Source organism: Mauremys mutica, chromosome 11 (assembly GCF_020497125.1).
Source record: "Mauremys mutica isolate MM-2020 ecotype Southern chromosome 11, ASM2049712v1, whole genome shotgun sequence".
Taxonomy (NCBI): domain Eukaryota; kingdom Metazoa; phylum Chordata; order Testudines; family Geoemydidae; genus Mauremys; species Mauremys mutica.
This window is the reverse complement of record NC_059082.1, coordinates 77250591-77268902: the sequence shown is the minus strand read 5'-3', so window position 1 is coordinate 77268902 and position 18312 is coordinate 77250591. Positions and strand designations below refer to the sequence as shown.

The window sequence follows — 18312 nt, the reverse complement described above, 5'->3', positions numbered from 1 at the left end:
ACTTAGAGTGCATCCAAACCTGCAGGCATTGGGTGTGTGTCCAGAGCTGCCCAAATCTGCACACACAACGATCCTTTCAAACTGCCCCGCAAGGACTGAAACTCCACCAGACCTTGGTGCAAACCCATAGCTGCCGCAAATGAGAGGCAAGGTGGAGAGAGACAGCTGTGGGTTGACAGAGGAACAGGACAGGGGAGGGAATGCAGGCTGAGCCTGCTATTAACCATCCTCTTTATTCTAAGGGACCCCTGGGCACTGTATGTGTCCTACTGGTCTCTTTTTGCATCTCTCATCCATTCTTTGAAGACTGATTCTTGGGGGTTCCAGTAATCTCCAGATCCGCTCTCCTCCTCCTTCCCCAGTGCTCTGGTTCATCACTAATTGACATTCCTGGTGCTTCTCAGTCTGTTCCTTTAGCCACACAATATGCCCAGCACGAAGATTGACTCTAACTCTTCTGTTTTTACCCCCCAATGACCAGAGAAAGCAAGGAGCTGGCAGATTTTGCCCGGCTGCATCCCTCCAGCTGTGCCACAAACGGTTTGAACTCCAACCTCATGGTGACAGGGGGGCCAACCCTGACTGGCTCAGGGCGCTGGTCTGCCGACCCGGCTTCACATTTGGCAGCTCACCCGTGGCTACCCAGGACAGGCAGCCCTTCCATGTGGCTAGCTGGCCATCCCTATGGTGAGTCTTTCTGGGAGAGGGAGGGTTGTGTGAAGCTCTTGATTTACCCATAAGAATAAGAGGAACAGGGTTGCTGTGACTGACCATGGTGATTAGTGGCACCGCCCTGATTTCAAGAGGGATGTTTTTTGAAAAGACCTCTCTGAAAATAACCTGCAGTATCGAGTGCACCTGTAGGTGCTATACGTCTGAATCCCTGTGGGCAGCTGGATATTCCAATGTCCCTCCTCTCTCCCTGTCCCCTCATTTGACGATATCCGGTGCATGAATGTCTACAGGATCCCTCGTTAATTGTCTAACCTAAGTTTTGATGATGATTCTCCTTCTAGGACTAGGCCACCCATCCTTGCATCAAGGCATGACTCCAGGCTTCCCCCCTAGCATGGGGGGTGCTATCCCTTCTGCCTACCAGTTTGCCAGAGATCCTCAGTCCGGGCAGCTAGTTGTGATCCCCAGTGAGCACCTGCCACACTTCGGTAAGCACACAAAGAGGATGATTCAGGGGTCCTGTCTTGAAGGAAAATAACCCAAAGCTCAAGGGACAGAACAAGGGATGTGGTCTATCCATGGTAACAGACCATGAGTGTACACGTCCAGTATCTAGTAAGAGATACTGGAGTTTAGAACCTTCACTCAAGGCTCAAGTGGTAGATGTCTGTCCAGAAGGTGCTCCCGGGCACCTCCCCATAGTAAGTTTTTCAAGAATAAAATTCTAGGGCAAGATATGTGTTTTTGTTGAGGCAGGGGCGCTGGTGGTGAAGCTGCGCGGCACTGGTACATTGATGGGCAGTGTGGAGGTAGTTCTCCGGCTATTAATTCTTTGGACAGCTTTGTGCAAGCCTTGTAGACCATCTTCTTTCCCAGCTTGACAGTCTCCTGTCGCTCAGTTCTGAAAACGGTCCATTCTGTGGCCCAGCAGGATGAGCTCTGCAGGCTGTTGGAGATCTGTGGACCATAGAATAATAGAAATGTAGGGCTGAAAGGGACCTCAAGAGGTCATCTAGTCCAGCCCTCTGCACTGAGGCTGGATCAAGTATACCTAGACCATCCCTGACAGGTGTTTGTCCAACCTGCTCTTAAAAGCTTCCAGTGATGATGGGAATTCCACAAGCTCCCTTGATAATAACTTGGGAACTGGGAAAAATACCTGTCCCAGAAGCTGCTGCAGAGCCTGGGGAAAGATTTGCCACCAGTGCTGCGTCTGGCAGTGTTCTGTAGAGGCTGTAAAGCTACAGCCCGGTTGGGATTCAGCTGTCTGCTTGTTAAATTATTTCAGCAGTTGCAAATATGTTACACCAGTTCTTCAACTGCAACACCGGCTTCCTTATCATCTCTTGTAAAGCCCTGTGAGGCTTGGGGCCTGGCTGTCTGAGAGACTATAGTTGAGATCAGCTGGGGGCATTCAAGCTAACAGTTGCTAGATTTAAATGCAAGTGTGATGGCGCCATGCAGCCTTCAAGAGTAGGAGGCTCAACTATGGAACTTCCTTTGCTCCACAGGTCTGACCCAGACTAGGTTTGCTGGCCTTTCCGGCAGGGCCAAGACCCTCTTGTTGGGTATTGCCTAGATGTGGTGGGGTGCAGGGGAGTGTGTGTGAGGGGAGAATTAAAGAGGGGGAGTTGCTTGCATTTCTGTGTGCGCTATTAAATTAATCACCATGCAATCTGGGAAGGGAGCACAACATAAATCTACAGCAAATATTAAACCCACCTCTATCGCTGCTCCATGCACTCAGGTTCTGTCTGTTTTAACAGCATGGTTGTGATTGTCTTTGTGTCTTCCCTTGATCCCTAGCTGAACTGATGGACCGGACGCCCCCTCTCTGGCCTGCGATGTACCCGCCTACAAGAAGCACCCTCCAGCATGCTCACCAGCTCCAGCTGCTGTCTCATCAGCAACTGCTCCGGCAGCACGAGTTGTACATCCTGCAGCAGCAAGCTGCCCATGCCATGGAGCTCCAGAGGAATGCGCAGCTGGTGGTATGTTCTAAGGGCTGTGGCAAGCAGGGGGGACTCCCCTGTTTTAAAGTGGATCAACCTCTATGTTCTTGGGAGAGCAAACATCAGCGACCTGCCTGCTTTGTGTGTGTGTCCCCCCAGCATTCAGAGGAAGAGATCTCCTTAGTAATTCCCAGTCCCTAAGGAAACCTCAAGTTCTGGGGGCATTTGGTATGTTCTAAAGAGCCAAGTTCAGCTTTTGAACACCCCTGAAGGTGGAGGTGTTTGGACGCAGGGTTTTGGGTTGGGGCCATGTAAGCCAGGGAGTCAGCTCACCAGCCAGTACTGCTTCCAGCAGCAACAGAAGTTCAGATTGTCATCTTACAAAATGTGCCAGTGTTGACTGTGCTCTAAACAAGGCTTTCATAGACTGGCTAGTTCCTTCCTGAGACCCAGGACCAGTATTGCCAACCCCAAGTGTTCAAAAATCACGAGTCAGGCCCCAGAAGTCATAAGATTGGCTTATAAGTCATGAGATTTTTATAAAAAATATGCTTGGGGGCTTTTTTTTAGTTTCCTCCTGGTTTTTGAACTTTTACGGTGCATGTTTTCCAAATTAAGACTTTTTAACGATAGAAACTTTCTTTTTGTTTTTAAATGAAAGCTCAGATTCTCACATATTTGTGTCACTCCAGGTGCTTTAAGAAAAACTTGTCACAAGGTTCATGATAAAAATCACAAGAGCTGGCAACACAGACCTGCTGCCTGGCCTCTCCTAAAAACCTCTTCCTGTTAAAGCATTTACCTCTGGTCCCTGCAAGTATCTCCTGCCAGACCTTCCACCTGCCTTTTGCAAAGAACCATTCCTAGGTCCTGTTCCTGCATCTCCATCTCTGATTGTACAGGCTCCCTTTTATAGGAAATACTGCTTTTGGTCTTGTTTAGTCTTGTAGGACCTTTTTGCTTTGTAGGGTAACTTGATACCCTAAGAAACATCCTCTCCTGACACCCGTCTCTGTTTTTTGCAACAGGAGAGGTTAAAAGTGAATGAGCAGCGAGCAGACATGGAAGAGAAGGTTACTAAACGGAGCCTGGACAATGCGAAATCAGGCCTTTCCTCGTCCACGTCAGGGCTGCTGCACCGAAAGCCACCTGTTCTGTCTCCTAGCGCCTCCACTTCCTACAGCAAGGCCGTGAGTCCACCTCCCCTGTCTCCCAGGGCCTCGCCTGTATCTGTGCTCAAAGCTGAGGTTATCAAAAAGATGGAGGAACCACCTACGCAGCCGGCCTACTCTTATCCTGCTACCCCAAGCTCCCACCCTTCCAGTCCGCCCCCTGCCTCTCCGCCCCCTGCCCCTGCCATCCCTCCAAAAGAAGAGGTACCTGAGAACGTGGAGAAGAAAGACTTGGAACTGGAAAAAGAGGCTCCCAGTCCTTTCCAGGCTTTGTTCCCAGGTAAGAGAGGCCTGCTTTGGAAGCGCTCCCTTCTGTTTGTGCCTGGCTCGCTTTCTTTCCTCCTCTCCTTGGCTCTTTCCTGCCTCAAACTCTTCCCAAGAGAAGACCAGGTAGGGCCTTTTTAAAGGAAGGACTAATGTGAAAGGACCAATCAGCACTTTGACAAGTGTGGTGCTAGGACTGATGTGTGACATGGCACTGAGGCGAAGCCTGGAGTCGTGGTCCTGTATCTTGTGTTCTTGTCTTTCCTTGGGAGGGGTTAGTTCTTCAAGGTTGCAGTCTATTGGGGGAACAGTAGGGAGGAGCCCAGCATGGACGGAGTGAAGGCTGAAGTCTCCTCTTGCCCCAGGAGTGGGTTGGGTGAATCTTTTGGTCTTGCATCCTGGGTGGAGGGTGACATCTTGGGCAGAAGGAAAGTTCAACAAGCAGCAGCCACTGAGAAGGGATAGGGGTTGGCAAGGGTGAAATTGAGTAATCGAGAACCTGCCCCGGGGGATGAGCCCCATTGGCACCAGTCACTGTGTATCGTATTCCTTTGGGTCTCTTGCAGAGATTCCACCGGGATATCCATTCCAGTCCCTTCCTGCCTCCTTCGGACGACATTATCCCTACCTCCTTCAGCCCACCGCAGCCTCTGACGCAGATGGCCTGGCTCCTGATGTCCCACTGCCTGCAGAAGGGTCTGAGCACATGGAGCTTTCTCCAGAGGTCAAGCCCATCCGCCTGTCTCCATCCAAAATGCTAGAGCCTATTCAGGCTACGGCAGAAGAGGAGTCCTTGGAAGACCGGGTGAAAACGGAAGTAGAACTGGATGAAAGCCAGGGAGCTCTCTGCGAGCAGGACATAGAGGCTCTGAACGCGGCCGCCTCCAGTGCTGTCCCAGGACAGAATGTGAACAGTTGCAACCTCCTGTTGCACCAGGGTGAAGCTCTGAGAGCTTTGGAGCAGGAGCAAGAGGCCCTCCAGAACTGTCAACAAGCGTACCAGGTTGCAGCCTGCCCTGCAGAAACGGAGGCTGCGGCTGAAGCTGGGAGCGGGGTGGAAACCTGTTCTGTGCATATGGACTACGATGACTCAGTACCACACCCGGATAGTGAGCAGCCTGGGCTGGACCTGGCACCCCAGAGAGAGGAGCCTTCTCTAGCCATGGAACTGCAGAGCAGCGACTTGCCCCAGGGGGGAGAGTTTCCTAGCCTGCCTTCGGATGAGGGGCGGCAGGGGTCGGAGATCTCCTCGTACGCAGATGAGGCGATATCCTGTCAAATCCCAGCTCTGGACATCAAGCCAGACGACCCACTGGCCGGCATGAACGCCTTAGTGGCTGCCACAGAGCTGCCTCAGGCTTGTTCCTTGTTGACAACTGGCAATGGCATAACGCAAGCCCAGGTAAACCTGGAGGTGTCGCCCGGCCTGTCCCTGGAGCACTCCTTTCTGCAGGGGATCACTCTGCTGAGTGAAATAGCAGAGCTGGAACTGGAGAAGAGGAAGCAGGACATTCAAAGTGAGTTTGGAAAGTGCGTTTTGTCTCCTATCCATGCAGAGGCTGGGGACCTGGGTCTGCCAGAGCAGCTAGTGCTGCCTCCATACACAGAATCTCCTCTGGGTAGGCGTGTGATGTATATCTGTCCTCAGCCTTAACTGTGGTGTCATGGCCAGCATCTCCACAGTGCTCCTGGCATGAGCTTCCTTTATTGTTGATGCTCTAGACTGAGTTGGGAATCCTGCTCCAAGAGGCTCAGATGTGGGTGGTGTCTGCACTGTTCTTCCCTGTATCTGCACAGGTTACAAGATGGAGACTACATGGTATAAAAGTGAAGGTGCACTTCACCCATATGCTCTCGGTGCTGCCAGATTAGCATCCTATTGGCAGCAACGGATTCTGCAGCCATTCAGTCTTCTGCATAATGGGCTCGTACAGCTCAGAATGACTCTCGTTGCAGAGAGATTCCAGTGGATCTTGAGGGGATCTTGCCTCCAGTAGCTTCCGGGGAGAGGGGAAACTGAGCCTCCTTTCTGAGTATCCTGCGAGTGAGTTGTAACAGGCTAGATCTCAGGGGTAGGTCAGGGTGGCAGTGAGACAGCTGAAGAAGTGCTAAGGCAGAGAAGAGGTTGTTGGTCTCTTTGATGCCTGTGGGAGATGTGCACTTGCCGTCGCTGAATGCTAAATCCTGAACTTTCTCCTAAGCAGGTCCAGAGAGCTGCCTGGTCCGACCGACGCTGGAGAGCTTGCTAGCTGCCAGCACCCATGTGCTAATGGAGGTTCTGTCAGCCCCCTTTATGGAGAGTCTGAAAACCATCCGGCTGCCTCGAGAATTGAATCCCAACAAAAAGTACAGCTGGATGCAAAAAAAAGATGAACCAGTAAGTAGCTCTCCTGCTGAGCTTGACAGGACATTGTGAACCTACCTAAATGTTCCTCCTCTCGCCACTCGTCATTCACGTAATGTTGTATTTCCCTATTGACGTTCTCCTTCTCAGTCTGGCAAACCTAGACCTTCCCCCCAACCCTCCTGTGTTTGTAGCTGACCAAAAGTCAATGTGGCGTGATTTAATTTCATTCCTTGTTTGTGTGTCAGCATCATTGATCTCAGCAGGGAGGGACGCAGCTTTAGAGACAGTATTTGTAATACAGAGCCAGCAGGAGAAGCTCTTATGCTATTTCTTTGGCTGTGGGGACAAACAAAGATGGTGGCAGGCTTCCCCTCCCTGGAGATGGAGTTGCAGATTCTTTAGCACCCAGAAGGTTAGGGTTAGAGGCAGAACGCCCAAGGGCATTTCCCCAGCAAATGGTAGCTACATGCTTTAAGGTTGGTTGTGTTTTGAGCCGTATTTAAATTTGACATAGAGGAGAAAGAGTTCATTGATTTATCCAGCCCTCTGACCTTCTCACTTAATAATTAAAAAAAAAAAATAGAGGCTGTCGTTGGTGCCACAATGTCTCCTAGTAGAACAGGAGCCTGAAATCTCCGGCACTAAGTGAGAAATTGCTGAATGTGTCTGAACCTCTGCTCTCGTACCTGACCTGCAAATCCCACCCTAGCTGAGAGGCTTTGGCCTTAGGGTCACTTTCCTGAAGTCGCTCGTTCATTTGCCCTGAAACATTTAATATTATTACATTAAACCACAAAAAAAAAACAAAAAAAAAAAACCCAACTGGTTTGGAATGACTCTAGAGTTGTGCCCTGGAGCGGAGGAAGGCACCCCACTTCCAGGCCCTACACTGCACCCAGCACCTTTCCAACCAAGGAGGATGGGGAAGTGGCTCAGTTTAGATCCTGTCTATTCTGCCCCTTTATCAGCTGGGAGGGACTCGCTGCTCAGCAGTGGTGACCCCTTGCTCCCAGGGGCTGGCCAAACTGCCTCTGCAGAGCTTGCAGCTCCTACTCACCTGGAGAGTAGGAATTTCACCAGGGTCTCCATGTGATAGTACAGAGCACTGCTGCGAAGCAGCCTGGCCAGCCAGATAGCTTGTTAAAGCTCCTTCCCTCGAAGGTTAGTATGCAACCTCCGTTTGAAATATGACTCTCCTGCCAGTGATAAAATGAGGTAGATCCCTTCCCTTCTGCAGGTAATATGCCACTAGCTGTCTAAATGGTTGTAGACATCTTATGGGACATCTTGTCCCTTGCTGAGCCGTTGGATTGGGAAGCAATAACACACCCGTTCTAGTCTTGTGGCTGGCATCTGAATCCCTTCGTCCCCTTACCACCTCTGCCTGTCTCGCCTTCCCACCCTAGATGTATTCCATCAAGTCTGCCATTGAGAACATGGATGCTATGGAGCTGGACTACAGGATGAGGCTGGCAGAGCTGCAGCGGCGCTACAAGGAGAAGCAGAGGGAGCTGGTAAAGCTGCAGCGGCGCAGAGACTCCGAGTAAGTCACACAGAGCTTTTTTTTTTTTTTTGGCTGGGCAACTTCTCTGCCTCCGGGTCCAGGAGAACATTCTCTTTCCCCCACCTCCCCTCCAATGATGCATCTGCCAAAGCTTTGCAAAGCGCTCCTAGGCTAGTAAAAAGGCAACCCGACCGCCGATGAATGCAGCTGGGTATGGTTGGAGTCTCGGGTACCGGTGGTCGGTGGGCGACCCTGTTAGGGAACCTTGGATTTCACGGCTCAGCTTAGCAGTTTGGTGCCAGACAACGGTTCTGGGTTGGCTTTTGGTGGTGTAATGGATTTCGTTTTGTTTTGCTGTTGCCTCGGCTAACAGTCAAGCGTGTGGTTTTTTTAAAGGGAAAAGCATGACGAGAAAAGTAGAAGCTTGACAAGAAGAGGCCCTGGAAGGCCCAGGAAGAGGAAGCATGGATCAAGCACTCTGTTACCCCCTAAGGAGAGAGGGAAGAGTGACAGCAAGAGCGGAAAGTAAGGCTGGAACGCGGGGAAGATGGGAATGTCAGGGTTGTTGCACCACGTCCGACCTGGGGACGGCGTTTCGGACGCAGCGGGGGGTCCCTGCGTGGTGGTGTGCTGGCAGGGCGCGTCTATGGCAGCAGGGTCACTGTGTGGCATTGTGGTAGAAGTGTGTATCTAGCCCCCCCGTGGCGGCGTGCGCCTGTCGCTGTAGCAGGAGGGCTGGCCCGGCGTCACGTTGGTAGTGTGTGTCTGGTGCCTCTCGGGGAGGAGACGCCTGATGGCGCAGAGCGAGCAGGCGATGGAAGGGTTCTGTGGAACGCTGAGCCAGGCGAAGAGTGGGGCAGGCGGACAGTGAGAGGAGCTGCCCGAGGCAGGGGCTGTGTCTTTGTATGCGTTCTGTACAGTGACTAGCACCTGTGGCCATCCAGGCGCCACTGCAATCCAATGACTGTCAATCTATAGTGACGCGAATGATTTTCACGAATCCGAATGACTTCTGTTCTGCGGCATTCGCTTCCTGGGGCTTTTCTCCTGGGCTTCTGCTGTCTTCCTTGGCCCCTAGTTGGTGGGAAATGGTTTGGCCTGGGTGCTCTCTTTCCTGGTGTCAGAATCACCCTCTCCTGTGGTGCCCACTCTTTGCAAGCCTAACAGGTTTATTTGGACACCCTGTGCAAAGCCCCATTGACCATATGTCTCTGCCCCACCTGTTGTCGCTGGTTGAGTCTCTCACAGTGGTGGCTCGGCATGAGCTGGCTTCCTGAGCTCTGCATTGTCTTGAGAAGGTATTTTCAAAGGCACAAAGGGCTGTTAGGTGCCTAACTCCCATCGACTTTCACGTGCCTTTGAAAATCTGCCTCCTTAGTATTTTGCTTCTGGGCTTTGATGGTTGGAAAGGCTTGGGATGTCCACAGGTGTCTGGAATTTTCTTGTGCGTGCATTTCCATTGGGCCAGTTGTCATGGGAACTGTGTGGAAGCCTTGCCGTGGAAGCTAAGCCATGCATGCAACTGGCTTCAGCTAGCCTGATCCTGGAAAGTGGTGTTGGTTTGGTTTTGGGTTGGGGTTAGCAGGGGAAGTGAGGTGGGGGGAAAAGCTGCTGTTTACTACTTCTGGGAAATGAGGGCGCTCTGCGGCATCAGTGATTTCACAGACATGGCAGCCATGAGCTGGATCAGCAGGCTTAGTAGGAAGGAGGCAGGTTTTTTTGCCTCTAAATCTTTAGGTGGTAATTGGCAATGATAGGGAACTACAGACAGCGTGCAGGGTAGTTTCATGAAGGCTTGTCAGTGACTCTTTAACCATTTACTCACCTCTCCATCTCCATTCATCAGCTAACTGCTGAAACCAGATGGGGAGCAATGAGACCTGTCCTTCTTGCCTCACCTACTCTTTCCCCTCTCCTTCCTGCCCAGAGCTTGGAAAGAGATTGAAGAATCAAACTGCCAGTTACTTTTAGAGAGGGACAGTCTAGGAAAAGTGGATGAACGATTCTGTATACTAGTTAGTCTCTCTGCCTGAGATGTTCCCTCCCTCCCCTTTTAAGTTAGTTTTTATCTCTGCTTTGCTGTCTACTCCTTGCTAAAATGTTCATCTCCCACGTGCTCAAGAGCCAGCATCTCAGTCTGGATGCAGCCAGTACAACACCTTTCAAGTCCTGTGAAATGGGAGTCTCCTTAGATCTACAGAATCTTAAAAATTAGAGGTGGGAAAAGACCAAATGGTTGTCTCATCCATTCTTCCCCTCCTGGTCCTAACCAGAGCAGATGATTCTCTGCAGCTTTTTTCCAGCGCGTTATCCAGCCCAGTGAGTGGGTTCCACCACTTCACAGGCATACGGATCTCTGACTTGTGCTGATATTCCAGAGAATGCAAAGGGAGCTCACTGGCACGTCTGTTAAACAGACAATGGGACGGATTCTCAGCTGGTGTAGGTTGATGTAACTCTATTGAAGCCAGTGGATTTACCCAAGCTGAGGATATAGCCCCAGGTGACCCATGAGTGCCTTTAATGGGGGAGTGGACCACACTTCAATGTTTGCTAGTGGTGTGCAAGGAGGGAAGGGTAATCTCAGTGACCAATCCTTTGCCTGGCTTGCAGACTGAGCAAGTCCTTGCTGCTGTCCGAGGACTCTGAGACTGGCGAGGGGATGAAGAAGAGGCACAAAGGGGCTCTCCCTGAAGAGGACGAGGATGCAGACAGCAGTGGTGGGAAAATGAAAGGGAGGAACCAGAGCTGGGATGAACATGATGCAGCAGCAGCGAGCTTTTCAAATGAGGTCAGTACTCTTGCGGTGTGTGTGTGGGGTGGGGGAGCTGTGCTCTAAAGGAAGAGGCAGCATGGTCTCATGGATGGAGCATTGGCTTGGAATTCTGGAGACTTGTGGGGGTCTGTTCCTAGCTCTGCTCCTGCCTTGTTGTGTGATATTGGGGATATCACTTCACCTCCCTGAGCCATCATTTCCCCTCCCACCCTTGGCCTGTCTTGCCTGTGTAGATTGGATGCTCTTTGTGGCACAGGCCGTCTCAGATTATGTGTATGTGGACCTAGCAAATGGCCTCCCCAATCTCAACTGAAGCTTGTAGGTGCTCCTGTCTAAATAATATGAGTATGCCCCATTGTCAAGAGGTTCTTTGTGTTCCTGTTGGAGCGATGTGTTCGTCAAGGCCGAATGCAAAGTCCATTACACCTAATCAGTATAATATCGCTGCCTACACAGTTACTTTAATTAGTGCTGCTATTAATTGATTAAATTAAAAATCTTTTGAAGTAGCAAGGCAATACAGACATGGTTAAAATATAACAGCATTGCCAGCTCTCACAATTGCATCACGAGTCTCATGATATTTGGTGTTTTTCTTAAAGCCCCCGATCCTGGAGTCATGTGATTACCCAAGACTCTCAGCTGTCATTTTAAAAAATAAGTAAGATTTTGGCCCTCGTGCCTGTTGAATAAAGCTTGGATACGTGCCCTGAGTGTACCTTGATGGTTCAAAAGTCAGATTTTGGTATGCCTGGTACTAGGTACCACAGGGCAAAGCATACTTTCTGTACCCCCCTGTGTGTGGCACATCCCCATGGAAATGCCCTTGGAACGTCAACCCTAAGGAGACTGTGCGGAGGGAGAAGGAGACAGCGGAGGCCACATCCGGCTACGACAACAAAGGGGTTAAGTCGTCCCTTTCTAGGCCTTGTTGTTTTGGAGTGCCCAATGAACTGAAGTCAGGTTCATCAAGAGAGTCAAGGCTCGGGGGTATTCATATGTGGCCATTCTCTCTCCCTCCTCTGCAGCTGAAGATCAAGAAGAAGAAGGTGGCGTCAGATCAGGAGCAGCTGGCAAGCAAGCTTGACAAGGCCCTGTCTCTCACCAAACAGGACAAGCTCAAATCCCCCTTCAAGTTTGCAGACTGTTCTGGAGGGAAACAGAAAACTAGTGGAGGCGGCAGCAGATATATGTCTCCCCACGAGCACCTGCCAGGCAAGGATGAGAAGAGAAACCTGGCCAAGAGCCTGAGCCTGGCGCTGAAAAGTGTCAAGGAAGGTAAAAACAAAATGGCCACCAAAATGAAGAAAATGGAGGTGGGGTTAAAGGTCAAAGGTCAGCTGAAGGTTTCCCATTCACCAGCAATATCGGAAGTTAGCAGCTACTCCTATAGTAAGTAACCTCTGGTTTCTCTCTATTGTGAATGGTTCTTGGGCTTTGTGGGAGCTTTTAGCCTTTAAGTGACAGCATCTCAGGTAGATTGGAGATGGATCTAATTTTTCTTTCCTGTGAAAAAGTCACCTCCTCCTTAGCTGACTGTATAGCTGACGGGGCAGACTCTTGGTGCTTGTTTGGAGTGAGTTTGCATCGTGGTGGGGAGGATGAGGTGTCATTCGTTCCAAAGGCAGTGAACACTGAGAGCATATTGCACGTCTCGTGTTGGCTGTTCTGCCTACATTGGGTTCTGCTGACTTTATAAAGCAGGGAAATACACCATTTGCATCTGGAGCTGTGGACTGTCTAAGTCCTGAATGTTCCTCTCCCTTTGGGCTACACCTGCCACATATCCCTGCTTTCTTTGCTGTTATGTGCTCTCCATCCATCTGCAAGACCGATCTTCAGGGTTTCTGCTCCAGGGGTTGACTAGCAGTTGACTTATCACCTTGTTTTTAGGGGGTTATGTAGGGTTGACTGTAGGTATATGCTAAGGAGCAGCTGTCAGGTAACGTATATAAGATGGTGCTGGGATAGCACTGAGAATACTATAGTCATTAACAAGCTTGTCCCTTCTGGCCACTTGGTCCCTGGTCTCCTCTAAACACATTTCTGTGTTCCTGCCTAGCTGTCTGCCCCGGGCATCATCAGGTCTCATTTGTAGCCCAGAATCTATTATGTTGTCTGCAGCAACTCCTTTTTGAAGCAGTGCTGCAGCTGATGCAAAAGATTCTGGCTTTGGGAAGGAAGTTTCCTCATGCATATAACTAAGAGGAGCTAGGGACACCCTTTGCAAGACAAAAGGCCACAGACTGAAGATGGGGTTGGGTTGGTGGGAGAAAGGGAACAACGAGTGAGAAAACTGCTCGGAGGAGGCGGGCAGCACTAGTTAATTGCCTAGGGAATAAATACACCTACAGCTAGTCCTGTGCATATGTGAACAATGTTCTATGCTCATGCCAAACGTTACTGCCCAAAGGGGACAGGGTGCTGTCAGCTATGAGGGTGGAACCAGCCTAGACACCAGACTCTCATAAATCCTTCCCTTTCAGGTCATTCCCTGGCAAGGACTTCACTGTCTTGCTGCTGGTCTTAATTGTCTGGCGGCTGTCCACTTTTATGTTGGATAAGAAGCAAAAGTAGTCATCAGGGGACTAGAGAAAAGGGGAGGTGGGGAGAGTGTCTGGGAAAGCAACAGGCTCTCAATTTCCTTTGCTTGCTACCTGGTGCCATTGGAAGAGGGGAAAAGATCAGGAGCGGCGCCAGGGTTTCTGGCGCCTTAGGCAGAATTCGGGGGGCCGGCATTTTGTGCGCTCCCCACGGGGTGCGCGGGAGCTTCCGGTTCCACTCCCATCGTGCCGCCGAAGAAGGACCCTCTGCCGAAATGCCACAGGCGACAGCGGCAGTCATTGAGCTGCTCAATTGCCTGCTGCTGTTTTCCGCGGCACGTCGGCAGAAGATCCTTCTTCGGCGGCGCGATGGGAGCGGAACCGGAAGCTCCCGTGCGCCCCGTGGGGAGCGCACAAAATGCCGCCTCCCGAATCCTGGCGCCCTAGGCGACCGCCTAGGGTTGCCTAATGGAAGCGCCGGCCCTGAAAAAGATGTTACCAAAAATAAGAAAAGCTAGGGCGGGACACTGTCTCTAATGGCTCAGACAGAAGTCTGGGTGGGATGTGGGGCAGAAGCCTCCTAGGTTTGGGGGACTTCTTAGGGAGCTGGTCAAAATCATGTGTGCTTAATTTTTTAAGGTTTGAAAGTAAATTTATTTTACTGTTATGCAGCTACCAAAGTCCTGTGTTAAAACCCTTGTAGGGTTGAATGTGCATGACAGATGTATATCCCGGTACACCAGTAGCTAGAGATCCCACTAATGGAGAAGGAGATTCTAATAGTTCTCTAACGAAATAAGCATGTTAAATAAAATTGGCCATTGAAGTGGCAAAGTAAAGGGGTAACAGCTATATAGCCTCTAGAAGGCAATGCCTCTTACAGCCTCCTGCTGACAATGATGCACTATCCACTGAGCTGCTTGTTTTCCATGGACTATGTTACTGAGCCAGGAATATCCCAGTGGTTCCCCTGAATTAGGCATAATGAGTTGATGGAAGTAGGAGCATGGGCAGATGGCATTGTTATGTCTGGGGAGTTTGGCTCTTGGCCTGGAGAGGTGAGGCAGATAGTCTCCTCTAGTTGCACCAGTGCTGGGTACCGAACTTCCCATGGAATTATAAACCAGCACTCCAGGGAAGCATTTGCCTGTATCTCCTCCTGTCTGCCAAACTTTCATTGCACACAGACTCACATGACAGTGCATGTCAATTCGTGTCCTTTCTAAATTGGTGTGGGGAACATGGTGATTAATTAAGCACCCACTGAGTGAAATGGTTCCACATTCAGTGGCTATTTCAGGGCATAGAATTCTTCTGCTGCAGTGACACAGAAGCCCCATATTCAGGGAAAGAGTGTGGTTTCCCTCCCCCCGCCTTAACAAGGGACTGCACACCAGATTTTTGCACTTCGGTATGACACAGATTTGAAGGCAGGGTGAGTGTACATAGGTGTCTTTTGCTGTGTGTCAGAGACTGGCCTATAACCAAGGAGGTTGGTAGGTTTCTTATCTCAGAGAAGGATAAGTGGTAATGGTGCCAGACCCTTCCATATCCTGCTCCAACCTCCTGATTTTTACCTATAGTCTTAAAAAGACTCAAGACCCCTAGACATTCCCCACACCCTAAAATGAAGAATGATGCCTGAGGAGGACTGTGAGTGGAAAACAGATGCTGATTCTAACCAGTTGGAACTGTCCCCACTATAGCGTTCATTACACTTTGGAATTAATGGTGCATTCATGAGTAGGGATGTAACGGTTCAAATCCACTTTTATTGGCTCCATTGGGTACCAAATACTTTGTTGCTCCACTCATCAGATACTGTGTGGAAATATTGGACAACATCTCGGCATTAGGTGCCCATGGGAAAATGTCAGCTGTGTAAAACATAGTAATCCAGCCAAAGTAGAGTTTATCGCGGAGACTGAGGAAGAACTCCAGAAGCGCCGCTCCCTTTGGTGTCACTCCAACATAGCTCACAATGGAGGCCTCGCTCCAAGTATTGCACCATGCAGTTTGAACAATGACTGATCAATCAATCCACCAATCAGCAGATGTGGTGCATGCTATCCCTATTGTTTCCTGGTTCGCTATGTCAAAATACCTGCATGGGTTCTGGCTTCATGTACAAATAAGGATCGGGGCTAGGTATATTCATCACCCTGTAGTACAGACTACTGCATCCTGTCTGACTCTTGGCACCAGTCAGTTTTGAATGGATGTATGCACTGGAGATTTTTTTGTTGTTTTTACAAAAATCAAACTGGATTTTTACATTGGTGGGGAGTTCCAGGAGCAGTTTGGGGGACGAATATCTGTGGTTCTCTTGCAGATTTCTTTGCTAAGGAATAGGGATGCCATAGTAAGAGTGTCAGCAGCAAAATACCACTAACGAATCCCTTTGTGATTTAAGAAGGTTCCCCTCCCGCAACTTCCAACATTATGCAGTTGGGCATTGGCATTTGTCAAAGCCAAATGCTTTAAGAAGATTGGAGCTTTTCAGAACCTCCTTTGCCCAGCACACAATGAGTCTGCTGTACAGCATACTCTTAATTGGATGAAATTTTGAGAAAAAGATAGCTCTCACAAATGTAATGAGTTTTTTCCATTCGTAGATTAAATCTAAAACAGCACAAGACTTCTAGCTTAAAATAAGGAAAGACCTATAAAGTTTGTCCTGGACAGAGTGCTGACTTCTGAAAGGTCTGTGTAGAGGCCTGGTTAAATTATTATTATTATTATTTTATGTCGGTTCATGCATACCAAAGCACAAAGTAATGATGGCTTAGGACTGCAATAGGCAGCTAGAATTGAGGTGCATCAAGAGAGCCATTAGGGGAAGCTTGCACAGCATTGGCTCCACACAGCATCTGATCCACTCTGGCAAGCGTTTTCGGTCTCTCGTTTTCATGGGCACTGAACTGTCACAATTTAAGACAATAAAAAAAAAAAGCCACAAGAAAGTGAATTGACTTAATGTTATTTAAAAACTACTTTGACTGCAGATACGGACTCAGAAGATGATGATGAATCCCTGAAGGACGAGTGGCCTTTGCAGTCTCCATCTGGCTCCAAAGCGAGGCCACCTAGTCTCTACAGCATAGGGGCCAAAAAGAGCAGCAAGCAAGGTGGAGGTCTCAAGCCAGCCAAGAGGGGCATGCCTACCACTAGAACTCTGAAATCTAAACAGGCCGCAAGCAGCAAGCAGCAGTTTTGCTTGCTGCTTCGGGAGACTGGATCTTCATTCAGTGACTCTTCGGAGGACTCATTCGATCAAGGTTACTAGATTATAACAAACACAAAACAAAAACAACACTTACCTTCCATGTTTGCAGAGTGAGTGAGAGAGTGTATGTGTGTGTGTGAGAGAGAGAGAGAGATGGCAACATTGAGGTTCGCCATCTTTGATGGTCAAAGTAGGGACGGCCATCTTTGTCCTTGGCAGCGTAGGCTGCTTTATCACTATCATTTATTTTTTATTTTTTTTATACTTGTATCATTGTGATATTATTATTGGCTGGCTCTTTTAGAGCTTTTATATCGACTGGATTTTAGGCTCCACCTTTCCCCAGCTCTCCTCTTACCCTTCCTCCCTTCCGTTCCCCCCCCCCCCCCCCGCTTTTCCTTGCTGCCGCTGCCGCCACCATGATATTATTTTTAAAAAAATTTTATATTATTTTTATTGGCCTGGGCCTCGTAGAGGTTTGGAAGGAGCAGTTTGGTTTGGTTTATAATGGGATTCTGTTGTGTGGGTGTGTGACGTGATGTTTGTACTGCGATTTGGTATACCAAGCTTTATTAAACATATCGAGTTCATTTTTAACTAAACCTGTGTACCTTGTCTCTCTTGCTGTGTCTCTTATTAGGCGATTTAGAATGCCGCTTCCACTTCATCCCGCTCTGCCTACCCCTTCCCCCACTCCCACCGAGTAGAACTGGAATTAACATAGTCTTGGGCGCGCTCTATTATTCAAATATCCCTGATTTCATTGGCATTTGCTACATTTTCCAGGATGAAACAAACATATCTTGTTCTCTCCCCCACCACCGCCCCGCTTTTAATTTCATTTATACTTTGCATAGGTTGTTCATTCTATTTTTTTCCTAATAGAATCTTTTGAGGCAGACACTACAATATTAATAATTTATTTATTGATATTATTTACCTTTCTGCTTCAAAAGGGTGGCTTAGTGTATGGTCTACAATATTTAAAACTCAAAGATTTTTTTTCCCTTCTATTTAAAAATATATATTTACACACACACACACACACACAGAGCACATTTTTAGGGAAAAAAATCTTTATGGGTTATAAATTTTTCAGATCCTGTACTTTAACCCACAAATGCTCAAGTATGTGGAAATTAATGCACTGAATTTGATTCCTCTGGGGGAAAGTTCTCCTCCCCACCCCCAACTCCAAAATATTTGGCTTATTGTTTGCCTGCCGTTAGCTCTTAAGTGGAAAAAGAGGTCCCGCAAAACTTTTCCTCAAGAGACACAAGGTGGTTTCTCTTTTAGAACACACAATCATTTTAATGAGCCCTGGAATTTTGAAGCTCAACTCCCAGAAGAAGATAGCTCATCTGTACCGTTAAGTAAGGGAAATATAGCTGTAAATTTGAACATAGTGTAGCAAAATCCTTGTAGCTGTTAGTTTGTGTCAGAGAGCTGCTGATTGTTAGCGTTTTGTTTGGGTTTTTTAAGCTTTTGATCTGATTATCCTAACCTCTCCTCTCTTCTCTCCCCTAGACCCACCTTCCCAACAAAAACAAGTTACTCATTTTTAAGAATCAGAACACAACATAAAAGCTAGAGAACATTAATTCGGTTCTGAAATGAGCTTGCTGATGCATTTAACAAAAAGAAAACCCATAAGAAAGAACGAATGTTTCAGAGAAGAGACGTTTTATTTCTTAGAGAACCTGAAATGATCCAGTGTTGGTGGATTGCCTTTAAGGGCACGGGCTCTGTGTTTTCCCTGAAGAATCGGATTTAGCTTCCATTCAGTTTTACGTCCTTTCCTTCCCCCACCCGCTTCTTTTTGTTAATTTTTTAAATTTTTTTTTTTGCTGCTG

The 18312-nt window shown here is 48.7% G+C and overlaps 1 protein-coding gene across 11 annotated transcripts in view; it reads left to right on the top strand.

Moving 5' to 3' along the window:
• Positions 1-18312, top strand: part of TNRC18 (trinucleotide repeat containing 18) — an 89521-nt gene that overhangs the window by 47031 nt on the left and 24178 nt on the right. For 8 of the 11 annotated variants that reach the window (XM_044979482.1, XM_044979476.1, XM_044979475.1 and 5 more), the window contains 11 exons: positions 482-687; positions 1017-1163; positions 2482-2666; positions 3656-4079; positions 4630-5580; positions 6265-6440; positions 7817-7953; positions 8311-8439; positions 10528-10705; positions 11719-12082; positions 16239-16511. In XM_044979482.1, coding sequence (XP_044835417.1) covers positions 482-687; positions 1017-1163; positions 2482-2666; positions 3656-4079; positions 4630-5580; positions 6265-6440; positions 7817-7953; positions 8311-8439; positions 10528-10705; positions 11719-12082; positions 16239-16511 — 3170 coding nt within the window. The remainder of the gene's footprint in view (positions 1-481; positions 688-1016; positions 1164-2481; positions 2667-3655; positions 4080-4629; positions 5581-6264; positions 6441-7816; positions 7954-8310; positions 8440-10527; positions 10706-11718; positions 12083-16238; positions 16512-18312) is intronic. The other 3 variants (XM_044979478.1, XM_044979477.1, XM_044979479.1) reach the window with 2 other exon arrangements.